This window comes from Botryllus schlosseri, chromosome 7 (genome assembly GCF_051294905.1).
Source record: "Botryllus schlosseri isolate E-star chromosome 7, Bs_hap1, whole genome shotgun sequence".
NCBI lineage: Eukaryota > Metazoa > Chordata > Ascidiacea > Stolidobranchia > Styelidae > Botryllus > Botryllus schlosseri.
Window position 1 is genome coordinate 26,064,778 of NC_137242.1, and position 25,339 is coordinate 26,090,116.

At 40.7% G+C, this 25,339-nt stretch overlaps 3 protein-coding genes and 1 long non-coding RNA gene across 5 annotated transcripts in view; 1 reads left to right on the plus strand and 3 right to left on the minus strand.

Annotated features, from left to right (window-relative positions):
* Positions 1-4,867: 4,867 nt before the first annotated feature.
* LOC145443176 (uncharacterized) lies at positions 4,868-6,434 on the minus strand. The gene is made up of 8 exons (XM_080321168.1): positions 5,648-6,434; positions 5,553-5,594; positions 5,432-5,476; positions 5,331-5,369; positions 5,206-5,270; positions 5,069-5,148; positions 4,980-5,006; positions 4,868-4,924 (listed from the first exon to the last, which is right to left on the minus strand). Exons 1-8 carry the CDS (start codon positions 5,985-5,987, stop codon positions 4,876-4,878), a joined length of 687 nt encoding a protein of 228 aa, XP_080177294.1. The 5' UTR covers positions 5,988-6,434; the 3' UTR covers positions 4,868-4,875.
* Positions 6,435-13,732: 7,298 nt separating this feature from the next.
* Positions 13,733-14,475, minus strand: LOC145443334 (uncharacterized). Its single transcript, XM_080321318.1, has 2 exons — positions 14,277-14,475; positions 13,733-14,174 (listed from the first exon to the last, which is right to left on the minus strand). The coding sequence occupies exons 1-2, from the start codon at positions 14,286-14,288 to the stop codon at positions 13,800-13,802; spliced, it is 387 nt and encodes a 128-aa protein (XP_080177444.1). The 5' UTR covers positions 14,289-14,475; the 3' UTR covers positions 13,733-13,799.
* A 3,749-nt stretch (positions 14,476-18,224) lies between these two features.
* Positions 18,225-20,260, minus strand: LOC145443605 (uncharacterized). Its single transcript, XR_013916485.1, has 2 exons — positions 19,589-20,260; positions 18,225-18,537 (listed from the first exon to the last, which is right to left on the minus strand). It is a non-coding gene; the product is annotated as an uncharacterized LOC145443605 (long non-coding RNA).
* A 3,359-nt stretch (positions 20,261-23,619) lies between these two features.
* The window catches only part of LOC145443175 (uncharacterized), a 132,498-nt gene continuing 130,778 nt past the window's right edge, over positions 23,620-25,339 (plus strand). Inside the window, exons 1-2 of one of the 2 annotated variants that reach the window (XM_080321167.1) lie at positions 23,620-23,777; positions 23,835-23,948. In XM_080321167.1, coding sequence (XP_080177293.1) covers positions 23,711-23,777; positions 23,835-23,948 — 181 coding nt within the window. In that variant the 5' untranslated portion in view covers positions 23,620-23,710. The remainder of the gene's footprint in view (positions 23,778-23,834; positions 23,949-25,339) is intronic. The other variant, XM_080321166.1, reaches the window with a different exon arrangement.

A 25,339-nucleotide genomic window follows, 5' to 3' on the forward strand; every position in this document is an offset into this window, starting at 1 on the left:
ACTACCAATTTGAAATCGTGTGCATCTTTTAGTTTAGTACGTTTGGGCGATTCTATGTTTTTTGATATAGCAGGCTGGATGAGGTCACGAAATAACAAATAACATCATGAAACGAAGTCGCACCAACGGGTTCACCCGTCCGAATATGTTTAATTATTATTTACGGGCCCTACAGTTTCCAAGACACCTCACTCAGCTCTACCGGTAAATCTGATTACGAGAGCAGAGAGGACAAGTAATTGATAGCAATATATATGCAATTCCCGATCTTATTGACCTATTTTATTTTGAATAATTGAACATTTTCGTGCTCCACGCTGGCTCACTAAACGGGGATCCTGATTTCGTGGCAGAAGCGAACAATGGCACGGGGGTCGGTTTATCACCCTATGGGAGCTCAAGACCTAAGTGTTTTGGGGGGCCTGACGAAGTGCTGTTTCGTTCCTACCAGCGGGTATACGCCCGAAGATGTGTAATTATTATTGAATGGTCCTACCTTTTCAAACACAACTCACTCGGCTCAACCGGTCAATCTGATTACGTGAGCAGAGAGAGGATAAAAATTGATACCAATATATATGCAATTTTTCGAGCTTCGCGCGATTAGTCGAGACAAGCTGCCTAAAACGGACGCCCGATTTAGATGATAAATAGCGGTAAACAGCCATCTAGCCTGAGGGGGTCTTGGGGCTTCGAAGTTCGGTTAATCACCCTATGGGGGGCCCAAGAGAAACTTTTTTTGGGGGGGGGCTGACGAAGTGCTGTTATGGCCCTGGGTATTGATAACTAATTTACGGATAGATGTGCAACAAGTGACGCACGATTGAATACGCCGAGATGCGTACTGCTTAACCGGCAAAAAGCAGCATAATTGGTGGTCCTACAGCTCGCGACCCAAGCGTCCGAATAATTTGATATGTCGGTGTTTATCGAAAGCAAGTGTCGCACTGATTCCAAAAATACGAATTGAAATCTCGCCAGGGCAATAAAACTACTCCGAAATAGCCAGCGAAAGTTGATTGTTCTGAATAACAGGAGCGCGGCAACACAATGGCAAATGGCGTCAAGCGAATGATCGGAACAATGCCATTTTTCATATTTTGGTGACTATTTTGGGTTCCTTTCATTGCCCTGGTATTCGTGCGGCCCCGGTCGTAATCTGAAATTCTAAATTTGGCCCTGCCACCGAAAAAGGTTGGGAACCACTGCTATAGACCGTAAGCCGTATGTGTCGTGTGACAATCTCCAGCCTCAAGGTCAAAATCTCCCAAGCTGTACCGGGACCGAATTTCCGAGGATGCTATCCGTAGTTCTTCAGAATGATGTTTTGGATTCAATTTGACATTTCCTTGTCCAATCTATGAGATAACAATTGCGTATGTGTCCGAACTCGTTGACCTTTCCAGTAAGGCATACGCAATCTCTCGATTTATAGTCATTTCCATTTCTGCAGATAAGTAGTCAGGTCAAGTGCGAACATGAATCGTGTTGAATCTTTGCTCCGTACGCCGTTTAGCCAGCTGCCTTTAGAGCAAAAATCAGGATCGTGTACCAAACACTTTCGGACGGGCTTAGAAAAACGAGGGCAAATCGATTTGACTCGCTTTCGGGACGAGAATCCTACCATATACAAATCGGGTCGGAGGCGCTGCAGCACTTTACAGAATTGCTGAGCATGGAACGATTAAAACACCACAAGGTGTCATGCGAATGCTCTTTGTAGGTAGTTGGTCTGTGTATTTTTTGGTATAGTCTTACTCAGCGCTTGCGTAATCTCTACCACGAAATCATAACGCATGCTACTAAGGATACCCTGATGATTGATTCGTGGCATGGGAACGATTCTTAGTTCGCGTACATTTTGTAAAATAATCATTTGAATAAAAAACAATGAATAAAACATTTGTTACCGCACTTCAAGTCACGCCACCGGCAAACCTCTCGCGGCACCTACGTTAAAAATCATTGTTTACGGGAAATTCATGTGACCATCATGAACGTTGAAAAATGCTACTGTGACGTCATATTGATAACAAGTCGCTTGCGGCCCTTGCCCCACCACCCGATATTGTCACGAGCCGCCACTGGTATGCCTAGCGTCCTATTTTCACTCTGAGCCGGAATCATGTGCTCCTCACGAAAGAAATTTGTTTATGGTACATTTGGACGATTTTAATATATTTCCACTACCGATACAATCGACAATCCTGATCGGAGGTCAAGAAATAACAGCATGCAACCAAGTGACTAATAACATTTGGCCCACCCGAAGATGCATTATCATTTATAACTTGCCCTAAATTTTCAAAAGCACTCCCTCAATGAACCCTACCGGTGTATCTGATCACATGGGCTGAGAAACGATAAATATTTGATAATAATATGTGATACTGCTACTATAAATTACGGAATTCATTCATGAATCTGAAAAATTTTCGCGCTCGGCGCGACAATAAACAATCCCAGCATCTATTCTTAACATTGCGACTCGCGATCGGCCTTGGGCTACATATGTAATCGAAATGGGCCGTGATTAGCAAAAAGGTTGCCTACCTCTGTATTAGATGATGTTCTCTTTTAGACATGACGAAAAGTGTAGGGGGGTCAGGGGGCGCAATATTTTCGACCATCCCCAAGGGGGGCGCATGTCCAAAAAGGTTGAGAACCGCTGGCTTAGGGTGCGTTCATACATGAATTCTGATAATATTCCCAGAAATGTTCTCAGAACTTATTGCGTTCATATCAGGACAAAAATCCTCAGAATTTTCCCAGAAATGTGAGCGTTCAAACCAGTCCACAATTTTCGCGATTGTGCGTTCACACTAGTCGGTTTTTCTCGGGATTATCGTGAAGTCTGAACGACGTTCCTCGTAAGGTAGCGCTGTTATGAGATCACCTCGCCGAGGTGTTCCCATCGTTGATAACAGACTGCGTTGTGTTAAGGCTGAGCGTTACAATGGCCAATAAATTGGCACCGGAGGCCGGGAGTAGTATAAGGATTGCGATGAGTGATGCAGTGAATTAACAACAGTTGTTTTCAACTCAGATGGATGGTAGCTTGATAAGTGTTGCTCTATATAAATTGCTGGTGCGTAATAGACGGCGACGTAGAAGGGCCATGAAAACTCGACAACTTCATCTTCTTTCTGTGTTGGCCGATGAACCTGAGTTTCTTGACTTGATTTGTACTTGGTGGTTGTGGAATCATACTAAAACTCCGCGACGAGTTTATAGCGTTTTGAAGGCCAATAAAAACTATTGGGAGAGGGTCTTGCAATGTTGGACGTCGGTTGACTACAAGAGGCATCTTCGTCTAAATAGGTAAGTGAGCCAGAAGCTATTGTGGTCAGAAAGTTCTTGAAACGTGTTGCAGTACTATTGTTATTAGTTTAGTCGTACGCACATGCAAGACCCAATCATTCTCTGTTCCATAATAGTGAGCCAGTCGCGTTTCTTGCATAAAATGTACCGGTAGCGTAACTATACATTCTACTTACATTCTATAGCGTAACTGTCGCTGGAACAACAATTTGTATGACGCATTAATGGGGGTTATGTAGTCGAAATCACAGTTTCTGCCGTTATCGTAATGCACTAGCAGTGCTGACTAACGGCGGCCCTGAATTATCTTGCTATTGCTAGTACTGATTCTGCATGCAGTGAAAATTAATAAATGACTGCTGTGCTAGTAGTAGTAACAATCATATGATCATTCCTGAAAAAGTTGGCATACCTCTTATAAATTCATCTATTATATTTTGTGTGATGTTACATATTTCCTTCTCCAGGTCCACCTTTCATATCTTGTGCGATGATTTGCGTCAGGATGTTATCAAACAAACTACAAGATACAAAGAGCCAATATCACCGGACTGCAGAATTGCTATCGCATTATGGAGAATTGCTGGTGGTAGTTGCTACCGCCACATTGGAGAGACCTTTGGTTTGGGGAAATCTACCGTCTTCATGGTCACTATGGAAGTGTGCTCAGTCTTGTCAAACCGTATTTCCAGGCACGTAAAAATACCCGAGAACATACACCTTGCCGCTCACAATTTCAGTGTCAAAAATGGCCTGCCAAATTGTATTGGAGCAATTGACGGATGTCACATCCCGATTCCAAAGCCTGTTGAAGACGGTGAAGATTACTGGAATCGGAAAGGTCAATATTCGATAAACATACAAGCAGTGGTCGACTACAAGGGGAGGTTTATCGATGTTGTTATTGGCTGGCCTGGCAAAGTGCATGATGCAAGGGTGCTGAGAAGATCTGAACTATTCTCAAAAGCTCAGAGTGGGGCTCTCTTTCCCCATAGTGAACTTTCAATTGGTGGGCAAAATATACCATTTTACATCATTGGTGATGCTGCATATCCTCTACTACCGTGGCTAATGAAGCCCTATGCTCAAAATGATAGGGACAGCAGTCATTTTAATCATATACTCAGCAAATCCAGGATGGTAGTGGAGAGAGCATTTGGTAAACTGAAGATGCGATGGCGATGCCTATTCAAATCCTGTGACGCCTGCCCAACGAACGCTAGAATGATGATTGCGTCTTGCATCATACTTCACAATTTCTGCGACGCCTTAGGGGACGACATGGACGATGATATCATACTTGATGAGCCAGTGCCGACATACGAGGACGACGAAGTATCAGGAGCGAATGTGCGAGACGCTCTGAGAGATTTCTTAACTCTACCATAGTTCTGAGTTCATTAGTGGTAGTCATATCAAACTGGACTGCTACAGTAAAAATTGCCGCAGAATAATAAAAAAACACATTTAATATTGGTAATTGTGCATGGCACAATTTTAACGAAACATCAACAAGAACAGTTTTGGAGGAAAGAGCCTTCACTTCTCACTCGATCAGTTATTCTGCGACTCTCCTGGGTTTTCCAGGTTTTGTTCCTCGGGCCTAAAAATCATTCGAATTGTATTAAGACAGTTGACAGCAAGCTTGAGTCTCATACCGGAGTATCACATAGTTTCCATGAGCCCTAAGAACAAAAAGCTTTATGTAGCATGTTCAGCAAAAGCAATCTTTCAATAAACTACCAACCTCGTCAGCATCTCGAATAGCTTCAGCTCGTGCTCTCTTTCTAGCTCCCTTTCATGTCTTTCTTTTTCTCTTTCCTCTCTCTGAATTGTAAATAATATATCCTAGGTCTCGGTTATGAAAAAATTGTAAGCCATTACTTGGTATTGAAGAATGGACTCAATCCGTTTGTCTGACCTCTCTTGTCCCAATTCCACTAACTCTCCTTGAAATGAAAATAACAATCCTATTGTCTAAAATCTTCTATATTGTTCATATTGCTCACTTATTTGTGAAAGGTCACTGTTTCTTCTCTTAGCTGGGGCTACAGACAAAAAGCTGTTCATCAGTTTATCAGATAGTCATATGTACAGCGAAAAAACTTACTGGCGGGTAATCCGTTGTTACCTTTCCTTTTCAGTAACATTTTTTCTTGAAAAAAACAAACAAACAGGAAATGATGAAAATAATGTAATTATGAAATTTGATGGAGCAATTGATAACTCACCACTTGACTCAGCTTCAAAAGACGTATCACTGCTGCCTGGCTCTGCAATTAACATAATAGGAGAATGATTTACTCCCAATGACATTGAAACTCACCATCCATGGAGCTTAGAAGAATCGGGTCTGTCAAGGCCTTGTCTTGCAGGGTTGCATCGATAACAGGATATACATCAGCAATTGAGGGTGGTATTCTCAATTCCCCTCCACCAGTTTTCTTCGAGTCGTCCTTGAACTTGCGGTAATCACGAATGAGTCTTTGCATCCTCTTATAACAGCTATCGTAATCCCGTAGTTGCAGCGATTGAGATATGCTACCGTAGATTTCCCTATTACTGATACATCGTTTTGATATTTTCTCTTGGATCTGTTTCTCGGCCCAGAGATCGACGAGCAATTTGGTTTCCTCTGTAGACCATAGTATACCTCGTGACGACATGTTTGTTTATCACAAAATTATGCTAGCTATCTATATTCAAGAAGAAATGTAAAAAATATTTGTATGATGCTGTACGGTACACAAGTAAAAATGGCACCTGCTTATTCCGATCTTCTATATTTCAACTAAATAGGCATAGTAGACGTCTAGATATACGTCGTACATACCAATTTGGCCCCATAAAACTGCAGATTATAACTCTTTCCAAATTCACCTTGAGAAACGCAACTATAGGGCACACTGCACAGACTACGATGCAGTGGTAATTTCCCGCGCGATCTGAACGCGCCTATTCCCAAAACACGAATATGATTGACAGGCGACGCGGGGCTGGCTGCGTTCAAATCCACATTTTTGGGAACCGAAGTTTTGGAAATTATGTCGTTCAGACCAGCCTCGGGATTCCCGACTGCGTTCACATTGCTGGCATTCTGAGGATTATTCTGGGAAATTTTGTTCTGAAAATTATGTATGAACGCACCATTAGAGGGAACATTGCTAATAATCTATTATTTCCAGATCAAGTGAATTTCAGTGCAAACGTTCAATGTCTAAAAACGTAAAAACTGTTGAATATGCATAGGCTACACCGGTCGCCATGCATCTGTTCGCGACAATAAGAAGCCAAGAACTACATTCTTTACAGTTCCAAGCTGAACTTCTTACAAGATATTAGCATAAACTAATATTAAATCACCTTATATATACGCGGCTTCCTTACATTCCAATGGCGTGGTATTCAGAAACGTCGGCGAATAACCTCGTCAGGGGAGCAAAATGTGGCTGGTTCTAATCTTGGCCAGTCATACACTACTGGCGCCAGAGCGCTGGAATTCGTCTATTGAAAGGAAATCGCGCGAAACGCAAGGACTCTTTTTCAAGTTGAAGAAATCCGACCAATATTATGGTAATTTACAAAGTAATATCGAGGAAATTAAAATAGCGTATATTTATATTACTTTTAGATAGCAAAACATCCCCTAACACAGTTCGATCACACTACATAGGGATTTTCCCGACAAAATGTTTTGAACTAGCTGTATTATATCTTTCAGCACACTGCGTCTTGAAATCTGGAAGCGTGGTTTCATCACTGAGCTATATAAACACTGGAGTGCGCTACTCGCGATATTTACGTTGTCACTAGAAACAGTTGCATTGTGGGGAATAGGCTGGACGATTCAGTACAGGAGCTTATGGAAAAACGTCCAGTTTTAAAATATATTTGATTCGTATTGGGTTTTTAGTATTTTATACGAATGGAGCTTTGAATGAATAATCATCGTAACATTCAGGATTTGTTTCAGCCCAATATCTCGTGTTTATATCTGTGTTATCTGTGTATTTCGACATGTCGAAGATATAAGTGGTTTCGATTGTTCGTGGTAAAATAAGGTTGTCTATGTGTCATCGTATGTATTTTTTTGTGGTTATATTCCTGATGTAGATTGCTTTACTCGTTGTATCCAGCATATTTTACGTGTACAGAAATAACCAAGCTGTCAAAAGATGTACAATGGCAGTGTTCAGTTATCTTTCAGATATATGTATCTATAGGAAGTAAAAGCATCTACGATTGCCAGCTTGAAGTTATTATCGGAGCGTGCCTCAGAATTACCTATCCTGGATTCAAAATCTTCATACTGCAATGGAGCTGATGTGAATGCTGTAACTGCCAGCTACGTGGTGGCTGTGAATATTGCTGATGGAGAAAATTCAGCATCATGGGACATATCAAAAGGCACTGCTGAAATCAATTGAATGCCATTGTGGTTATTCTATTGTTTCAGCGTATTTAAATAAATCCAAAAAAGAGAAGGTAAAGATATGTCTGCTATGTGTAGCGATGGGGTAGTGATTTCTGTAGAAGTGACTGAATGAGTTGAATGAGAGAAACGGGAAATGCATGGGTCCTTTTTCAGATGTAGCTAGAATTGCCCAATTCACAGTGAAATTGAGGCTATGTTGGTTACAGCAATCTGTGCACTGTGGGAGTTCATAATAAATATTAATTTTATCGAATCAATACGGCACAAGATACAATCTAAATGGCGTACATGTATTTGATCATAATTACACCTATAGCTACCCATATACGTGTGTACATGAAGCTTGGCTCGTTTTGCACTTTCATGAAACCAGAAATTAGATTAGATTCAAAACTAACTGGACATGTGAACATTTCAACACAGTTTTTCTGCCCACGGTACTTGCCTACCCTACTAGATGAAGCACTGGAACCTGGCTTTAGATCAACCATTTCTGTGGTCACACGCAATAACGAGCTGTACTGCCTCGTCACACGAAATACCGCGCTGTACTGTCTCGTATCAAAATGCTGAACTTTCGTTTTCAGAAACACCAGCTTCAATTTTTCTATTAAAATAACAACATAAAAAAATAAAAACAGAAATAAATTAATTAATTGTGATCGACTTTACGAAGTGACATGAAGGTCCGTCACATGTCAATGAAGCAACAGTTGCACGCGCTTCGTTAAGCTTGTTTATGCAAATTCTGACCAAATTTGCTCGTTCCGATCCTGTTAAACCATTAATGAAAAAGTATCCAAGCGGGATCTTTCAGGATGAATTGATACAAACAGCCATAAAAACTAATGCATCTTTAGCAAGAGGCAAAGAATCATCATCTTCACAGTCAGTACCCATGTCTACATATCCTCGGTATCGTTTTCCATCCCAAAAAACCTGTTTGCGGATCGACATTTCATCCATCAATATGGAGCATATTACAGGATTTGCTGATGCCTCTACTTTTCCTCTGATAGCAGAAAAGGCAATACTAGTAAAACCAGGCTCAGCGGGAAGTTTTCCATACCAGCGTCTTATCACACTTGGATGGGGAAGAGTGTTATGTTCCAGATCTTATTTGAACAATAACTCGATACGACGAGGTTGCAATATGAAATCAGTATATTGTACAGCGGAATAACTTTAAGGCAGCGACATGATCCAGAGTGCAGTTAAATGAAAGACCACGAGACAACAGAACACAGGGTATAAATACAAGCACGACACACAAGGAAATAATGATTGGCGGTAATTACTAATCCTAAACAAATAAGAGGCAAACGATACCAACGTAAAATGCATGAACATAACAGTCCTCCCCTGTAAGTTAGGAGAACACGGTAATTTACGTTGGCCGATAGAAATCAGTTTGGGTCCTAATTCTAAGCGGATAACGTCAATTACCGTGTTCTCCCAACTTACAGGGGAGGACTGTTATGTTCATGCATTTTACGTTGGTATCGTTTGCCTCTTATTTGTTTAGGATTAGTAATTACCGCCAATCATTATTTCCTTGTGTGTCGTGCTTGTATTTATACCCTGTGTTCTGTTGTCTCGTGGTCAGTGGAAATCAAGCGTGGTTGGAGTTGGTTTTTGTGCCTCCTCCAATACCCATGATCTGTTTTTATGATGTACACAACACGCCCCAGTATTTCCGTCACCACGCCAGCAACCCACTTTGGTCCGCTTCGGTAACTGCGAGCGTAAACCGAGGAACCAATCTCGAAATGAGCGACTGATTGTCTAGGCGTAACGGGTTTCGATTTGTCGAAGGGCGAGCACAAACTTAACAAATTGCGCGGCTGCCGACCATGTAAAATCTCGGCAGGCGTTTTCCAGTCTATGCCCGGGTGCGGTGCACATCGGTACGTAGCGAGAAGTGTTTGGAGCGCGAAGTTGAGATCTTTTCCCCCGTCGCAATTTTTTATCAATCCAGCGTTTAGAGTCTGGACGAAACGCTCCGCTTCCCCGTTCGAGGCAGGGTGAAAAGACGGTGATACGATATGGCTGATTGCCAAATTAGAGCAAAACGTATCGAATTCATTCGATGTGAATTGCGGCCCGCCATCCGTGACAATTGTTATGGGCAAGCCTTCGATAGAGAAAACTTCCCTCAAAGCGTTGACCACACACAAGGTTGTGGTAGAACCGACATTCATTACTTTAACGTAAGGATATTTCGAATGCGCATCGACGATGACAAGAAACATTTTATTGTTAATTGGACCTGCGAAATCCAAGTGAATTCGTTCAAAGCTTTCAGAAGTTTTGGGCCATTCGCGATACTGACGATCAGGCGCTTTCATTACCTTACGGCAAGCGTCGCAACCCTTAACGAGATTTTCAATGTCGCGATTAATGGAAGGCCATGCGATGTAACGTCGAGCCATCTGCTTCATTTTTGCGATACCCCAATGTCCTTCGTGCAATAATGATAAGACTCGCGAGCGAAGTGACTGCGGAATTACTACGCGCTGAAAACCATCAACATTGAGCATGACTATGTCGTCGTGCAGAGAAAGCGAATGTTTGCGAGTCGAAAACCAAGAAAAATCATCAATGTGCGTCTTTGGATTCCAATTTCCATGAGTGACAGATAATTTCCCTAGTTCCATGGTTTTGTCCTTCAGCGTCGCGTCGCGAATTTCATTGCGAGTTAACGGCAAGCCATCGAATGCCATATTAATAGCGTGAACGATCTCCGCGTTTTCACGAGTTTCCAGTTCGTCAAACTCAGGGTCTGGGCCTTTTGGTAGGCGAGATAAACCGTCGGCGTTTCCGTGCTGATTAGTCGGTTTAAAGCGAATATCGTATTGGTAAGCCATTAGCGTTAGTGCCCATCGCTGTAAGCGTTGCGCTGTAATCACGGGAATTTTCTTGTCCGGCGAGAAAATAGCTAAAAGCGGTTTGTGGTCCGTCACGAGCGTAAATTTTCGACCATACAAGAATTGACGAAATTTAGTGACACCGTAAATGATTGTCAGAGCTTCCTTCTCTATTTGAGAGTAGGATTTTTGCGAATCGGAAAGCGTTTTCGATGCGTGCGCGATCGGTCTCTCTTCGCCATTGTGCTCGATTGAGAGGACAGCGCCGATTCCGAATTGAGAAGCATCAGTTGACAAAATGAGCTGCTTGTTTACATCATAATGAGCTAACTGCGTAGCGTCGATTACGTCGTTTTTGAGAAAGCAAAAAGCTGCGTCACAGTCCGTATTCCAAATGAATTTCGCGTCTTTTTGAAGAAGACGGTACAAGGCAGCGGCTTTGTTCGTGAAATTAGGAATAAACGCGCGATAATAATTGACTTTGCCCAGGAATGCCTGTAGCTGGCGAACATCCTGAGGTTTAGGCAACTGTTTGATTGCTTCAACGGATTTGTGAGACGGGCGTTTGCCGTCCTTGTCGATTATGTGACCAAGGTACTCGATACTACTTTTGAAAAATTCACATTTAGCGAAGTTGACGGTGAAACCGTACTCGGTGAGGCGCTCAAAGAGTAGCGATAAGTTGCGAAAATGATCGCGTTCATCAATGCCAGTAACGAATATGTCATCGATAAAACTAGCAACACCGGGTAAGCTGGCGATCATGGCATCAATACAGCGTTGAAAATTTGCGGGACTAGATGCGACTCCGAAACACATGCGTCGATAACGGAATAGACCGAATTGCGTGTTGATGACACACAAATTCTTCGCATCATCATCTAATTCTAGCTGAAAATAAGCATCGGCAAGATCAATTTTCGTGAAAATACAACCACCCTGTAACTTGTGAAGAATTTCATCCAAGGAGGGCAGGGGATGTTGATCTATCTGAATTTGTTGATTCAATGCTTTAAAGTCACCACAAATGCGTACTGATCCATTAGACTTAGTGACGGCAACAATTGGTGCTGCCCAATCACTGTAATTGATTGATTCGAGGATACCTTGATTGACTAATCTATTCAATTCGGTTTGAACAGCGATTTGCCTTGCGAAAGGCAAAGGGCGTGGCTTATTAAATACGGGCTTGGCATTAGGTTTCAAATGAATTGTCACTTTGGTCTTGGTGCATCGTCCTAATACATTAGAGAAAACGGAGGGAAATTTGGACTGAAAAGATACCAATTTGTCGTTCGAATCACAAATGTCAATAGTATTACATGATTGCGATTTGACCATCTGCGAGGAAATTGCATCCAAAGCAGACGTTCCCTTAGCGGTCATGGAGAAAGCATCGCTCCAATCGAGACCAAAAATGTTTTGCCCACGGTGTTCGTCGAGAACCACCAATTTTAAGCCAACTCGAACTTCAGAACCCACCTGCACAGTTACAGTGCAAATACCTTTCACTTTCAATGGCTTGTCGCCATACGCTACGAAAGAGCAATGATATGCTGAGAGTTTCGGAGAGCCCTAAGTTTTGTACCCAGTCAATCCCACCATGGCGGAGGGTGCACCAGTGTCCCACTGTGTCGGCAACGGAATGCCGTTGATGCTGGAGTTGATCCAGAGCTGGTTTCCTACGCGTCGATATAGTTGATCGCTGTCGAAGGAGAGGAGCGGCACTGAGCAGAAATTGACGGATGTGACCTGTTGCGTGATACTAGGTTTGGTAGACATGCACACAGGTTTGATATGACCTTTAAGACCACATTTCTGACATACTGCATGTCGATATTGACAGTCTTTTCTCTGGTGATCGATGAAACAGCGGCTGCAGGATTTCAGTCTTTCCGGGAAGTTGCCTTGGTTGGATTTGGAAGGTTTTTTCCCCTTCTGATAACTTCCCGTCATTTTGTTGACGACGGAAGTGTCTTTACCGCTACTCTCGCCTTGGATGACCGACCTTATCAGTTTCCAGCGTTCTCACGTGTGTTGCGGCTACTTTGAGAACGTCGTCGAGGGATGGATTGGTTTGTGTTAGACAATGCCGTCTCACATTCGCGTGCGGCGTTTCTTTAATGATGAGATCGCGCATTAGCTCATCAACGTAGCTCTGATCACAGCCATCTCTTGAGCATATGAAGTTGCAATCCTTGGAGATTCCGCGTAGAGTAGCGATCCAATCGGCGTACGATTGTCCTGGTTGCATTTTACAGTTGTAAAATTCGTACCTGGCTGCTTGCACATGAATTGAGTCCTTGAAGTGTGTAGACAACTTCTCAGTCAATGCGTCGAAGGTTTGCGCACTGACATCAGCAGCACCAAACAAATTACGTAGGAGCGAGTACGTTTCAGGTCCGACCCATGAGAGTAGACACGCTCTTTTCTTCTCCATGTTGGAAATGCCGTAAATTGCTAGGTGATGGTTGAATCGTTGCAGATATTGGTCCCACTTCTCCTTCGATTTTACAAACGAATCAAACCTGGGAGCGGTAGCCTCTGATGTTGACGTACCGGGACTCAACCTCTGTGCTAATTGAGATATGGCTTCCTCATGCTGCAGCTTTTGCTGTGCCATATCTTCTTTGTGCTGTGCGCGTTGTTGGTCCAAATCTTCTCTGTGCCGGGCATTTTGCTGCTTCAGCTGTGCCTGTTGTTGCTTCAGCTCTTCTTTACGCTGTGCTTTTTGATTTGCCATGGTTTCCTGCTGCTTCTCCAGAAGCTTCAATATACTTGCTTCCATGATTTATATTCGTCGCAGAAATAACTATGAATCCGACTTCTGACACCAATTGTTATGTTCTAGATCTTGTTTGAACAATAACTCGATACGACGAGGTTGCAATATGAAATCAGTATATTGAACAGCAGAATAACTTTAAGGCAGCGACATGATCCAGAGTGCAGTTAAATGAAAGACCACGAGACAACAGAACACAGGGTATAAATACAAGCACGACACACAAGGAAATAATGATTGGCGGTAATTACTAATCCTAAACAAATAAGAGTCAAACGATACCAACGTAAAATGCATGAACATAACAAAGAGCAAGTTGAAAATTCTGACGCACAAAATTGTATGCCTTAGTGGAATAATACTGAAGCGTCATTGCAAATGATTGCAGTTCCTAAGAGTATTTGACTCCTCTTCCACCAGCTTGTAGCTTCATACGTTGCAAGAGCTCACTTGGTAGACCACTGAATTTTTGTGACATTACCTCTACACACGAATCGCTTATCAAATTGTTCTTCTTAAGAGATGCAATGACCTCATCCAGAGTTTTCAATTTTTTTTGCAGACGGTATGTTCTCATTCTGGCTGCAACCAACCTCTTTTTAATTACTGCCACCCTACGGCGTTGCTGTTGAACGACTTTTCGAGGAGACGTGTGCGCACAGTAGCTGTGGTCGTGAATAACTACTTCAGGTTCAGCGGTTTGTGCTTCATAATGCCGTTTCTTATCTGGAACTGCAGAAGGTCTCACTCGTCGGTTGTTCGAAGCCTGAAATTTGTGAATTTTATGTTAACTAGGGCTAAAATAAAGGTATAGTAATTGGAACTCAAACTTTATAAATATATAGTCACTGTCTAGTGTCTACCGTACCTTTGGCCTCATATATTTTGGAAAATTCAGAAATCTTGTCGGCACCGCATTCGTCCTTAAACGAATTCTCCCGCCAACACGGTAAATATCACTTTCTGAAAAATGATCAGAGCAGATGACCGACGATCTTGCTGGCTCCCAGTTTTTTCTTCTAATACATTCTATCCATCTTTCTTTCAGGGAATCATTGGTAGGAAAGCTGCGTTGTAGAGTACATTTTATCAGTTCACAAGTAATTCTATGATACGAAGCACACCAAATTGACCATTCTTTGGTATGAACGATGATAAAAGTAGCAGGAACATATGTGAAATTATCTTGTTTGATTTAAATATATCTGTTACTCTCTACTATTAGGAAACCTTTTAAATCTAAAGCCAAAGGTAAACCTAAAAAAAAGATCTTACGAGACAAATCGAACGTCTCGCACGCACAAAGCTATAATGAACTTGACCACGGAATTAGCAATTTGAACTTTAGTGTGAGCATCTGGCACCAGAAATATAGAATTATTACTCAAATGCTGGACAAAACCGTGTGGCCCTCAATTATACCTTTCCTTCTAGTCCTACCTCCAAACTTCACGACAATTTCAAGCAAGGATTGAGTATTAAGCTAGTTATTGGCTGAACTGCCCATACAGAATACAAACAGTGACCTGGCTGGTCATGCTATTACAGGTATACTGATGAACTGACATGGTGCTGGGACTGCTGATATAGTCTGCTCTGATCATACCAACATCCATATACTTGTGACAAAATGTTCTGGTATAATGACACTTTAACATGGCCTATATTCATTAATGCTGTGGCTTATCTGGACATTGATTGACTGTGATGGTCAGGAGATATTAAAACTAGAAACTGATTCTTCAAAGATAGTCTTGCTGCCCTGCATATTCTGCCATTCACTCACCGGTGAAATGTTCTTGGATGCCGACGCTTTAACCAAAGACTCTTCATCGCAACTACCATCGCTATTACTTCTCATTTATGACTCCGTGGATATCTTTTTCTGCCTTTTACTGCACCCATAGGCGCAACAAACACCACCACCAAAGCGAGATGTCTTCGACATGTCGAAATACACAGATAACACAGATATAAACACGAGATATTGGGCTGAAACAAATCCTGAATGTTACGATGATTAGTCATTCAAAGCTCCATACGTATAAAATACTACAAACCCAATACGAATCAAATATATTTTAAAACTGGACGTTTTTCCATAAGCGCCTGTACTAAGTCGTCCAGCCTATTCCCCACAATGCAACTGTAACATTGTGACCACGCAAATTTGCTTAGCCGGAGATGGCAGTAGTTCGGGGCTTGGGTTTCATACCGCGTTTGAGAGAGAGAGAGAGAGAGAGGGAGAGGGAGAGGGAGAGGGAGAGGGAGAGGGAGAGGGAGAGGGAGAGGGAGAGGGAGAGGGAGAGGGAGAGGGAGAGGGAGAGGGAGAGGGAGAGGGAGAGGGAGAGGGAGAGGGAGAGGGAGAGAGAGAGAGATTTCTTCGTCAACCGGAATAAACAGAATGAGTATGAAAATAATACTCAAAACAAAACAAAAACACATACACAATAATAATAGCGTGTAACTGACTCTAGAACGGTATGATGGGTGCCGGCGACATGATCCTTACGATCTTCGTCATGTCAAGCCAGAACCTAGGAGATTAAAAACAAGTACATAGATACATACACTCATGCTTATGGTGGTTTGTAAAATACACGAAAATAGAAAAGCAACAACGAAGTACACAGTGGATAGTGGATACTGAGAGCAAAAGCCAGACAATTAAAATTTCCCATAAAAGGTTAAGAACCACTGCTTTACCAGTTGCTGACGAGTGTCAGTCGAAAATATTCGTGTTCATCTTCATTTCAATATGAATATACTATTCAATGGTATGTTGAAGTTCAGTACCTCCAAGAAGCTTTTCAATTACCAAATCCCAAGCATTAGCTGTACGTCGCAACGATTTTTTTTATTGATCCATAGTCGCATATAGTCGGTAGATATTCGATCTATCCGTAGGCTAGTAACATGGGAAACTGAATAGGATAGAACGGTAACTGCGTGGCCTGTCAATCATTTACGGTTGAATAACAATCAGTAGAAAACAATCAATCAACCCAGAATGTTTTGGTTTGCTGTGATGCTACGGCTACTAAGTCGTCCAGCCTATTCCCCACAATGCAACTGTAACATTGTGACCACGCAAATTTGCTTAGCCGGAGATGGCAGTAGTTCGGGGCTTGGGTTTCATACCGCGTTTGAGAGAGAGAGAGAGAGAGGGAGAGGGAGAGGGAGAGGGAGAGGGAGAGGGAGAGGGAGAGGGAGAGGGAGAGGGAGAGGGAGAGGGAGAGGGAGAGGGAGAGGGAGAGAGAGAGAGATTTCTTCGTCAACCGGAATAAACAGAATGAGTATGAAAATAATACTCAAAACAAAACAAAAACACATACACAATAATAATAGCGTGTAACTGACTCTAGAACGGTATGATGGGTGCCGGCGACATGATCCTTACGATCTTCGTCATGTCAAGCCAGAACCTAGGAGATTAAAAACAAGTACATAGATACATACACTCATGCTTATGGTGGTTTGTAAAATACACGAAAATAGAAAAGCAACAACGAAGTACACAGTGGATAGTGGATACTGAGAGCAAAAGCCAGACAATTAAAATTTCCCATAAAAGGTTAAGAACCACTGCTTTACCAGTTGCTGACGAGTGTCAGTCGAAAATATTCGTGTTCATCTTCATTTCAATATGAATATACTATTCAATGGTATGTTGAAGTTCAGTACCTCCAAGAAGCTTTTCAATTACCAAATCCCAAGCATTAGCTGTACGTCGCAACGATTTTTTTTATTGATCCATAGTCGCATATAGTCGGTAGATATTCGATCTATCCGTAGGCTAGTAACATGGGAAACTGAATAGGATAGAACGGTAACTGCGTGGCCTGTCAATCATTTACGGTTGAATAACAATCAGTAGAAAACAATCAATCAACCCAGAATGTTTTGGTTTGCTGTGATGCTACGGCTTACGTAACAGCCATACATCGGGTTAAGTAAGTGTCATTATTATCGTTATCGTGACTAGTCTAAATTATTTTCATGTAGTTATAATGACTGTACGTCGCTATCAAGTTGAACGTCGACTCCAGTGTCCTTTGTAGTTTCTAATATGCTACAGTGCGGTACGATGTGCAGTATTTAGGCTGCAATGCTACATGCTTGAATTGCATCATAAATTGTATAGTAATTAGTTATCCGACCAGCTTATACCAACTCCGATCACTTTTGATCCATCAATACAAGATAGTGTTTAATTATGTCGCTAGCATCTAGACCAGAAGTTCCCAAACTTTTTATAGTCGCGAACCCACCTCTCAATTTGGCGTGCTGGTTACTAAAAAAGGCCAGTGAAGCTGGCGACTATATTATGTGCGCAGTAGCTCGTAAACCTCCTTCCTTAGATTAAAAAAAGAAATCAAGAATGTAGAAACATATATTAGTATTTTTAAGCGACTTCTATCTATATCCAATCGAAGTAGCCTAAGTTGAATAGATAGAAATACAGATAACGATCTATAAGTTATTATTCGACTGCGCCGAGCCTGCAATTGTGTATTATACTGTTAGCGCATCTGCATAGCACTACCGGCACTTAGTTCTTTGTGAACGTCATATTGATTTTTATTATGCTCTCGACACTTCGTAGTTTCTAATATTCTCTTGTATTTTTTTTCAGATTAACACATTCTATCTGCCTTATTGACTGTCTCCCTGCGCATCTAATGATTGTTATCAGTTATCGCACGGTCATTAAGAAACGTTATGAAAATTAAAATCCGAGATATTGTTGACTGCTATTTATATGTTTGTAAGCCTTTCATTTCTCATCTATTCAATAAATAAACTACTCTCAATATTCATGTGCATTGTGCAGGATTGTATATTGACGAATTAAAAGGAATCTTGTCAATTAATCAACAACTTGCTAGATGCCTGCCAGTTCTGCAAAGCTATCCGGGGCACAGCTGGATAGATGAAGACGCAGATACCAGAGTATAAACACGGTTAACATGAAAGATAGCCATGACCCTTCATATCCAGCAAATGAGTTGGGTGTCAGTGACAGTTTCAGGTTTTTCAACATCAGACATAGTAATATCCTCGTCCATCAGTGCACGGTCTGTGGCGTTCTGTTATGACTTGTCGATATTGGACATTTTCATCGACATCTGAAAAATAAAATCCTGATGATCACAAATAAGGTAGGGACAAGATCACAAATAAGGTAGGGACAAGAGTTAAGTGATGAGATAATGTCAGCCTGGGTGGAATGGTTTCAGTCGGTAGGTGAACCTCCATTAGTTCTTGGCAGGGTTGTAATGTCAGACTCGAATGGCCATTTTTTGGTGACTCGAGTCATTTTCTGAAAAACGAAAAATTCCTCGACTTATTGCACTCGAGTCATTGCGCATGACTCAGACCAAGTCATATGACTCTAAGTTGGGTCTGCTAAGATAGGCATTTCATTATAATTTCAGTAATTTCAAAGAATGATTAAGTTATCATGCTATTATTATTATTATTATTTAGTCTATCAGTACTGGTACTTCAAAATGCAACCAGAAACAGTCGAAAGTGAGGAAAATTAGTATGTTAAGAATGCGAAGCATTCAATAACACTGGGCGGAGTTGTGTAAAAAGTGGGTTTCGCGTGACATTAACTGGGAGCCGAACAGTCAGCACAATGGCTCGGAATCGAGTCTAAACACTATGATTCGCACTCGACACTCCACTCCGTGACTTGGATTTGACTCGGTGGTGAATTTAACATGAATCGAGTCAAAACTATAAAAGTGAGATTGACTTGTGACTCGGAACCTTGTGACTGGGTTACAACCCCGTTTCTTGGCATGAGTAACAAAAATGTTAACACCACCACTGCATCAGATTTGAACAACTAGGAAAATTTTCAGCTTTTCCAAATTATATCAGAATTAGAGCGATACACTTTTTACAAATTAGACTAGAATTTGAATTAGGAGTACACAGTTTTTTTCAAACCGCATCAGAATTATAGCTACACAGTACACAGTATTTCAAAATTAGTTAGATGTTACAGAATTAGATGACATGCTTTTCGGTCTAATAAGTCTAGGTAAACAACTAGTTTGCCCTGTATACAGATCACAAAAAAGCCTCATAACAAATCAGCACAGACCGATTCAAAACTTGGATTAATACCATCCCATAATCTCAGACATCTACAAAGATCAAACTTACCCAAAGTAGCCTTCAACGTTTATAGTAATGATGTTCAACATTAGCACAGGTTGCAACAGATGCTGTCCATTCCAAAAAGATATCGTCTTCGTGCCAGTGTCATCACCAAACATTCTGTATTGTAGGGTTACAATACGTCCTCTTTTAAGAGGATTTGCCCTCTTTTTTGACTTTTTTGAAAGTGTCCTTGGAGGACGCCCAAATGTCCTATTTTGAGAATTGAGGTTAAATATAAGGCCGAATTCGACAGAGACATAATCAGTCAGCACTGCAGTAACGCTCCGGCGGCTATATCAAGAGCTGGGCCGGAAAGTTGACCTTTGTTTTGGCAATCACCTGACAATGCGAAAGAAAAACTGAGTAAAGGGAAAGCGCGAGAAGCCTGAGTTTGCAGTGTTGGGGCATTTCTGTGTCAAGGAGTTTACAAGTCATTCACTACATAACGTTATCAAGGCACATGCCAGATACTGTCAATAATTACATTCAAAGTAATTTAAACAAGACAAGTTACTTAAGATAATAATAATAGCACTTTCTTGACCCGTTGTACGCTGTTACGTAAGCCGGAGAATACCAGCAAACAATCGAAACATTCTGGATATACTGATTGTTATTCAACCGTAAATGATTGACACGCCACGCAGTTACCGTTCTATCCCATTCAGTTTTCCATGCTAGTAATCTATATTATGAGTGAGAAAACCACTGCAACTTTCCCGGTCGAGTGATTTTGTTTTTGTTTGTAAATGTCCATGGTGTTCTTATTATGACGTCACTGATAAATATTGTATTTACTGTTATGGGCTACGGACGGACCGTAGCCTACGGTATTACTAAAAGTCATCGGTTATTCGTTATCTATGCTAGAATATTACATTTTCTTCGTATAAATAAAAATCTTTGGAATTCTGGAAATGGGCGAATATCATAGGTTGAGCTTCGTCCGCTTAGTTTGTTTAATTAGTATAGGCGTATTTGTGAAATTATAAATAGATAGACAGATAGGTATTATAGATATAGGCTTTTATTTGTCACACTGTCAATAATAATCAATAAACAAGGAGAACATATACATAAAGACTAGTAGACGAAGAGAGACCGTCGTGTGTCGTACTTATGCACTTTTGATACCGAGGTAAAGAAGTCATTGAAGTTTTTGAGGCAGTGGCCGCCGTGGAACTGATAGATAAACTTTGCAATTTCTAGTTTCCGCATATCTTCTATGTTTAGGACACCGAATTTTTTGAGCAGTGATTTATTGGACAGACATCCTAGTCCCTTTGAGGCCCTGGCTATAATATGGAGGATCTGATGTTGTAGTTTTTGTGGCGGCTTCAGTGCAGTTTTACTGGCAGCCCCCCAACATATGATGCCATATTATAACTTCAATAGGTATAATGATTTAAAGAGTATTAGAAGGACCCAGACTGGCATGTAGTCTCTAAGGTTGTAGAACAAACCACTGTTACGTGATAATTTTTTTCTTGCGACTGAATGTGACTCTTTCAGGACATGTCCGAGTCTAGTAAAACCCCAAGGTATTTCGCATTTTCCGAGTTGGAAATAAGTTGACCAGCGATGGTAATAGTCAAGTTGAAGAAGAATGTCTGAAACAATGCGGAGAAGGGTTTTGCCGGACCCACCATGAACAAGATTGAAGTCTGGTCTCTATTTGGTCTGATATTCTGGTCACTACTGGGTCGGATACTCATCTGAGTGTATTAGTGACTTCGAATTACCGACTCTAGATCAGGTTCTACAATATTTGCTATATCTGAAAGAAAATTGCCCAAGACTACCATAATGCAGGACTGTGTTCTTCTAACTGTTGAAGAGGTTGCTAAAGTATGGAATATGTCAAGAATACCTATATGACAAGCTCTAAACATTGTGTTGATGCATTGTTTCGGGCATTCTTCTTCAATTAATTGCAGTCTACCCTAAAATAAGATAACTCGGTATTTTACAGATGATTTAAAGTTCAGAAAAGTATTACTGACATCACATACCTTAAAATAATATATTCTGGCTGAAAACTAGCTGGAAATATCTGGATTTGTTTTCGACTTGCTACGCAACGGCGCTTCTTCAATGTACGATCCAAGACAAGTCGATGTCAACCGTGCAACCAATACATGCTTCCCAGTTCCCATGAACATGATAGACAGGTTGTGCAGAGCAAAACGGAGATGCATATGGCCATAATAGGACGTACGTATTATAATACGTACAATTTTGCAAATATATCTATTTTTTTCCAATATTCCATCTGTATGCCTACACGGCCCTTTTCAATCGATAACTTCATAAAGGCTATAAACCGGTGACATGGTCAACACTGCAGAGCCAGTAGTAAAGAGAACTGTCCCGTGGATCTTTGTGGGCTTTGAGGGGGTGGAAGATCAGGATGAAGATGACCAAAAACGCTTATAAAAGTGTTTTTTATATACTTAACCATCATTTGGAAGACGGTGAGCGAGATTTCCTGAAACTTTTTAAAATCTGAACAACCCTAATGGACATATATGTATAAAATATCACACATACACATCTAGAGATTAACCATTCAGAATATATATGACAAGAAATCTGCTGAATAAATACTGGTCAGCCCTCACCATTTACCGGATCACGACCTGACATATCGATCTCGCCTTCCGTCACTTGCCACTTTATATGATCTTCTTTTACTTTCATTCGTTGTGCATGCCTCCTCTTTACATCGCCTAGGCCCAGGTGGGTGTCTGATCTTAAGACTACCCCTAGTCGTTTTGGCATCTTCCTATCATTCATCGTATTGCAGTCTTGTGATGTTTGAAGTGATGAAATTTTATTGATAAACTTGAAATTGAACTTGATATTGCGCTTCAAAAAGATGTATTAAAAATAAATATAGATTATATTAGTAAAAATAAATCATTAATATTTTCCAGGATTACAGCAAGTGTGAAATAACATACTCTGATGATAGATTTGTGATAATAGCCTATTAGATTAGACAGATACAGAATATAAGTAGGCCTATGGAAAAATACCAGCACTGTGTAGGAGAACGCACATGGATAATAATGGATATTTTTACACAGTGACTATGTACAATGCACATACAAACATATTATGTAATTTGATATATATATTATATGCACAGAGGAAGGTGGTAGGTAGTATTCAATAACAGTACGTTTCTAGTAGATATTTTGCATATGTCATTTCGAATTGCCATGTCGGTATTGACATCAATCCCACAGGGAGGTTATTCGAAGTTTTCGACTACGTCACTAATTCACGTATGTTAGTCAGCTATAGTGAAATGCGTTGGACTCTTTTCTCCCTTCACCTCATTGCAAATAGAAGTTCCGAAATAGTCATACTAATAGCCTCCCAAATATCCTCTATTAAGGGGATTTGTATTCTTTCCTCTAGAGAACTGATTGGTCCTCCGAGGACGCTCGAAAATGCATAAATGTCCTGTTTTTTTTGCATTTAAAGTTACTTATACCTTAAAAAAATTACTGTGGACATGGAACATGCTGATTTGCTGGTTTAAAAAGGCTTGTGGGTGTGATCAGACCAGTTGACCCTACCCAGAGTCATATCGGTCACACCCTATACCGTTAAGTTCATTTATTGTTGTTTCATGTGCCAATGATGTTTTCTTTACGGTTGGACAAATCAATAAATATCTCTCTCTTTCGAACAAATTTCCCTACCAGACATGTAGCCTACCTTCTTGATTGTTATCTGTAGCATTTAGGCCTTTTTACATCATTTACCTGTGATGATCTGTCACAATTTTCTGGTGAAATTTCTATTTTAACAGACCTATTAGTTGGATCAGTTTTCAGCGCTCAGTGTTACGTTCGCTAAAAATGCTGCACATCATTTGTCTCAATTTCAACCCGTAGAAGCGTAGTTATTGTAGTAGACTATTTTGGATTCGAAAAAAAATTGTAGCCTATGTACTGTGATAAATTCATTCATTTTCAATCCTAGAATATAGGCCTACCCAGTAGGCTACCAGAATATCTTATAGATATAGAAACATTGAGATATGATTTTGCCTTATTTTCATCGAAAGCATTTTGTTGAGCTGGATAGATTTTATTTCACATCAAGCGAGTGATGGCGTATGCTGTTGTCATATTTCTTCTGATATCGCTGTGCCATATACCATCAATTCTTGCATCAGGTATTACGATTCCTTGTCTGGGATGGACTGTGATCTCTAATTGACATTTTATTGCAGTTTTTGATTGCATCGATTTTATTGCCGCCTCCGATTGCGCAACCATATTGGCAAATGGTGATTGCGAAACTGTGAAGGGCAGAAATAAATGTAAAAAGACGTGTGATTTTTGTGGTAAGCTTCTGCATGATTTTTGTGTCATCTAGTATACCAGATAGTGTGACCGCACCATACTCGAGCCAAGAAACTGGAAATCTTCACATCTTGGATAGCCCACTTAAAAGTAGTGAACAAAAGTGATTGTTATCGGCCAATTTTGGTTAAATCGATATTATGTTGTAATGTTTGTTGTAGGCTAACGTTTAGCCAACTAGAATATTATCAGCTTTTCCAAATAAGATAAGAATTGAAATTATAGCAACACAGTACACAGATTTTTCAGAATCAGATTTGAATTAGATTTACTGAATTCACGAAAACTTGGACATTGAATGTAGTTCATTTAATATCAAATCAGACTTAAATCTCATAAGCACAAGAATAGCCTAGCAAATCTCTGTACAGCAAGCTTGCCTCGTTTCACACCATACAGTATTTTCTAGAAAACCCAGCAATTTGACTAGAATTGAAGTTATGGCATACCCGTAAACCGGGGTAACATTGGACAATTCTCAACAATTCCGCTTTGTATCTTGGAAATGCTAGGGTGTAGGGGAGGCAAGTTTTGTGTTTTTTTGGAGTCATGGAGCAAAGATTAGAATTAACTAATCCAAAATCTTCATGGTCATAAATAAGTACCTTATTTTTGTAAATTATCCGTGTCCAAAGTTACCCGTGCATGTGGGGTAACTTTGGACAATGTAGTTTTTTGTATGCCTTTACCCTCTATTGTTTATGAAACCTCGTAAATGAGGCTTATTTGGTAAGAGTTGATGAGAGCATTGGCTAAAACTGAAACAAAATAGTATTATGTCTGGCCTATTGCATGGTTTTTACCTAAACACCCCCCCCCCCAAAAAAAAATAGGTAGTTTATGAAGACTAATGCCCCCTTATTCATCCCTTCACTCAATTTTCCCTCATGCCTTCACTAATTGGGACTTATAATAACGTATGGTGACAATGGAGTATCCCACTGGCAGTGTCAGCAATCAACAGCAAACATTAAGTATGTTAGCTTGATTTATTGCCGATTTCGAATCTATTACTGTTCTAGAAAAGATATATTTTCCCTTTCCTATGTCCTCTGATGGATGTATTTGTCGTAATTTACGATATCCCATATTCAGCAGGCGCATCTTTAGGAGTATGTGATAAGTTTTTCAAGTAGCTTACACCCGATTACAATCTCTCAGCTCATTGCCTACCCATTTTTTCATATTTTGGCAAACTCCTAATTTATTAACCTTCTCATTCCATTTTAAGAATCCATCAGGCCAGTCATAAGGAATATAGTTGACGACACCCTTTGACACAGATGAAGCAGCCACTTTCCAGAGCTCTAAATATCACATTTTTCACTGTCCAAAGTTGCCCCGTTCTGATAAAATTTGACGGGGTAACTTT